Raw genomic sequence first — 4,891 nt, forward strand, 5'->3', positions numbered from 1 at the left:
TCCCTGCCCCCCCCACCTTCCCCACTCCTCTTTCCCCATCGTCCACCTCGAATCCTTATAAACATTTTCAAAACTCGTTAAACAATGGTAGATGGGAAAATCATGCATGTTTCTTTTTATGCATTTTGTTTCTTTATTTTTTAAACTCCGTGATCATCTGAAGTGCTGTGCAGCGCTCAGATCTCTCTCCCTCACTCCGTCCGTCGGTTTACGCCCCCTCCTCTTTCCCCCCGTCCTCATCCTCTGACACCGTGATCTGTCTCTTGCCTCCTCCTCTCCCATCGGATTCCATCGGATTTTTTTTTTCTTTTCCTTAAAGTGCGAGGGCCTGCCTTCAGTTTCATACAGGTGTGGTGCGTCGGTTAGCGGTGTTGCTGTGGCCACCCGAGTCTTTCAGGTCCTTCTGGATGCAGTTGTGGACCTGGAGGAAGTTGTGGTCCCTCTCTGTGGAGTTATAGGTGGCCGTGGGGGTGCCCGTTTGGCCCTTGGGTAGCGTGTACATGGAGAGCTCGGTGGAAGGGAGCGTCCCGAAGGCCTTCAGGCCCACTGGCGACGCCTCGCGGGAATGCGAGGGATCGGTGGAGCGGGATGAAGAGCGTGAGCGGCGTCGATAGCGGTAACGATAGCTGGGGATGCGCGTGATGGCCGCACCCTGGAGGTAGTCAGCGGCTCGAGCCCCGACGCGTAGCTCCCGATGTCGATCGATGAACATGTGCACCGCCAGCACGCCGACCATCTCCGCCATGATGAAGGAAAGGGCGCCGAAGTAGAAGGACCAGCCGTAGGAATAGCTGTTTTTCTTGGAGTCGCTCTTGGAAGGATCCCCCGCGTTGGCTGATATGTACACGATAATTCCTATGATGTTGCTGAGGCCTGGAACACGGGGAAAAACAAGATGGAGGACTTCAAGATGGAGGACTTAGATTCTACATGAAAAGACCAGACTTAAACAATTCCTCACAGGAAACTGCGGCGAGGACGGACATCCGGACCATTTGGGACCAAATTTGAAAAACTCAAAATAACATAAATGTAGTGACACAGAACATGTCATGGTCTGACCAGTAGGTGACAGTAAGGGTGTACTTCTCTCAGCTGTTATCTATGCAGTCATTTTAAAATTATTGACACTAGATTTCACAGACAGGTCAGGCGGTACACCGAGGTTTGGCTCCCCCTGATGGAGAACCATTGAAGCCATGTTTGTCCAGTAGTACAAACACTGAGCAGCTAGTTAGCAGTTAGTTACCAGTTAAAAATGTGTTGTTTTACAACTAGGCTAAGTTAGCAAAGGAAGCTAAGTTCTCACTTATATTGTGGTGATATGACTCAAATCGTTGTCATATGCCTCGAATATATATATATATATATATATATATATATATATATTTATCATGAATGAATCACGTCGTGTCTCTGTGGTTCGTTATTAGTCTGAAGTGAGTCTTTAAGACAAGAGATACTTGATATGAACAGACATCAGAGATGGACACGTTAATATGAAAACAATCAAGAAACAGAACAGAAAAATACTGACAGTAATAACAATAACTTAGATACAGCCCCCCCCCCCCCCCCCCCCCCCCGGTAATGGAGGGCTAATTCCCACTCTGCTTTATTTGTTTCAACTGTTTGTTCTTTGCGGCTCCAGCTCTTTGGGCGACGCCGGCGGCCCAGAGCGATCTACAGACAGAGAACGTTGATTTCCTCAGACGGATGTAGCCACGTGGTCTGGTCGTGGAAACTCATTATATATTAATCTGTATGGAACATGTTGAAGAATGTGACTCGTGTGTAATTCATGACTCGGCGTTTAGTCCTCGTCACTTTTCCGGCCTCTCTCAGCCCCAGTGATTTTAGAAACTGGTGACATAAATAGGGAAGTTAGCAAAAATATTAACTTTTTGCCGATATCCGATATTGTGCAAACACTTAATTTCCGATTCTGATATCAACCGATACCAATATAAGCCTGGTAATATTTATTAATTTTTCTGTACAAACCACAGATTAATTAAATGAGCTGCAACGCTGCCATCTAGTGACTTTCATTTTCATATACAGCCATTCTTCCCCAAAACTGATTTTAGGTCACACATCATTCGGCAAAACCCAGGCGTTATCGGGTCTTCGTTATTAGAGGAAAACCAGATAACGATTCTTACAGGTATCCCATAGTTATGCTAATATCGGTCGGCCGATATTATCGGACATCCCTAGATAAAGATAAATATATGTGCTACGAGCTCATCCTGCATAGAAATACACGACAAAATGTTTGTGTACACGCAGTAATAAATACTCAGCCTCCATTTCTGGGTGAGAATTATTTGTCAGCTGATCAGATCTGTGTGTCATGTGAAGAGTTTTCAGTTCACCATCCGACTTGTGTCAAATCCACTGGGATGAAAATCCGTCCTTGACTTTATTTCTCTCATTTTCTCTTCTCTCTGCTTCAATCGTCTGTTATTTTCATCGTCTGTTGTCACTTCGACTGTGAAGCCAGGAATCGACTCACGACGAGGCAGACAGACAAAAGCGCAAATAAGTCATAAAAACCACAGAGAGAGAGAGAGAGGCAGAGCGAGAGAGAGCGAGGCAGACGGAGGTGTGAGGACGGAGCAGGCCTGATTGAGACGGATCAGAGCAGAAGACTATCAGGGACACCTTATTTTTAGAGTGTAATCCCAGTGGCCTCCTCTTAGCCTAGCAACAGGAGGAGCGAGACAGACGCAGACGGTGGGAAGGAAAGCGAGAGTGACACCGAGAGAAGCCGCATTTCTCACTTTTTGACTCGGAGGAGAAATAGTTATCTAGCGCAGCAGCGCTGTGAGCCGTGACCTAAAACCAGAGAACAGAAATACAGGAACACCTCAGACTTCTGGCTGAACGGCCAAATTAGACGCTTTTCTCCCGCGCTGCTTCTCCCCTGGGGGGGACATGGGGGGGGGGGGTTTCTTAAACCCTAGTCGCGACTCGTGGGCTTTGGGACGCCTCACCTGGCTGTGAGTGAGCGCCCTCGTGGATCTGTGTCTCTCTCTCAGCCATGACAATGTCCAAATGTGCATTTGTGTGAATGTAAACTGTGGTGTGAGGAAACAACGGCGTCACCCGCCCGTGGCGACCAATAGCTGAACGGCTAAACGTAGCACAGAGCAGTTTTATTTTGTAAAAAAATGTCTTCAAAACTTTATAAATAAAACTAAATCTGTGGTTTGTTGTGTTCAACTGTGTGCTACGAACAACAAACAGCATCAATGTTGCTAACTGAAAACACATACTTTGTTAGTATTTCACAGCAACTGTGCAATCTTTAAGCAGCATTACTGCCCCCTACTGAGCATTTTGTTTACCATGCAAAATCTTTCCAAACAAAAACTTCCCGATTATGTGAACAAAAAGAAAACAAACGAACAAAAAAAAACAAACAATGCAACATGTACTTCCTGTGTCACATTAATATGATTAAATAGATGAAAAGTTAAATGTTAATTATTATACGGTTTACTCAATTGTTAAATAACTAATTTACTACAAATGAAATTCCTTCACCTCAGACTGTTTTGATGCTAAGTTAGCGGCTATCACCAATTAGCTCGGACTGAGACTCTCAACGAGGTGGAGTTCAAAGTAAACCTTGAAGAAGATTCAAAGACAGTTCGGTCTGTGAAGAGGTCGTCAGTGACTGTGGTCAGTGACTGCGGTCAGTGACTCAGCCTTCAGTCCTACCTGCAGACACGAAGAGGATTCCAGCGCTGAGGATGATGTTGTGGCGCGACTTGTAAAACTCGCTGGCGGCGATACACAGACCTCCCATGAAGAGCAGGATCACACTCAGGATGGGGAAAATGCTGGAGGCTCGTACGGCGCCTGCACACACACACACACACACACGCACACACACATACATTAACACAAAGACAAAAAAAATAGTTGTCATTTCTGTGTCGTCATCAAAACCAAATGTGTGGAGGTCACAAAGAGGTCGTCAGGGGTTTTAATAACATTTTTAACATGGACTGATATCATGTTAGCATAATGATGTAATATTGATAAGAATCATGATCAGTTTCTCCTTTGTCTGATAAACAAACTGAAAAACGTCACTGAATTTGGTTCTTGGTACTTTGTAAAAAACAAAACAAAAACCAAGCACTAAAATTACAGATTTAAGTTTTTATCATAATTCATTTTTATTTACCAAAAGTGTCTGTTCTATTGTGTTAAGGAGTGGAATTTTAGCATCATTTTTTTCTCCCAGACTTCTCAATAATTGTATGTAAAAAAATGTTTTACCGAGTGACGACACCAAAAGTGAGAAAATAAAGAGAGATTTCTCTGACACCAAAGGTCAAAAAGGACAAAAGGAAATCTGACTCTGAGTCAACATTTCTTTCCATTCATCTTTTCCTCCTCAGTATCTCAGGCCTGATTTGTGCCTTTCATCTCCTCCATCAGCGCCTCCTCCTCCTCCTCCTCCTCCTCCTCCTCCTCCTCCTCCTCCTCCTCCTCCTCCTCCTCCTCCTCCTCCGTCGTCCCGTTCCTCCTTCCTCTCCATCTGTCTCTGCTCTTATCGGTCCATCCCTTCGACGTCTATCTGTTTGCCCTCTGTGTGCGGCTGATTTGCTGATTTCCCGGCTCAGGCAGTGGGAGTGTGTGTGTGGGAGAGTTGTGTTGCATACTTTAAATAAATACATAAAAGTAAAGTCATTTCAGCCTGAGGGCGGTTTTTATTTTTCCACTTCCGTTTCATCTGCGTCTCCACAAACGTCCGCCCTGCTCTGCTGCGGAGAAGTTCACGAGTCCGGTCGACTTCTGACTTCACGCGGTTTCACTGTTGGTTAAAAACTCAGGGGAGTTTGAATTTTTTTACTGTTATTTCAACTCCTCT

General features: G+C 45.0%; 1 protein-coding gene across 1 annotated transcript in view; it reads right to left on the reverse strand.

Moving 5' to 3' along the window:
• Positions 1–296: 296 nt before the first annotated feature.
• Positions 297–4,891, reverse strand: part of cacng2b (calcium channel, voltage-dependent, gamma subunit 2b) — a 46,149-nt gene continuing 41,554 nt past the window's right edge. The window contains exons 3-4 of the mRNA XM_008316527.3: positions 3,730–3,870; positions 297–873 (exon numbers count right to left, since the gene is read on the reverse strand). Coding sequence (XP_008314749.1) covers positions 341–873; positions 3,730–3,870 — 674 coding nt within the window. The 3' untranslated portion in view covers positions 297–340. The remainder of the gene's footprint in view (positions 874–3,729; positions 3,871–4,891) is intronic.

This window comes from Cynoglossus semilaevis, chromosome 9 (assembly GCF_000523025.1).
Source record: "Cynoglossus semilaevis isolate Cse_v1.0 chromosome 9, Cse_v1.0, whole genome shotgun sequence".
Lineage (NCBI taxonomy): Eukaryota > Metazoa > Chordata > Actinopteri > Pleuronectiformes > Cynoglossidae > Cynoglossus > Cynoglossus semilaevis.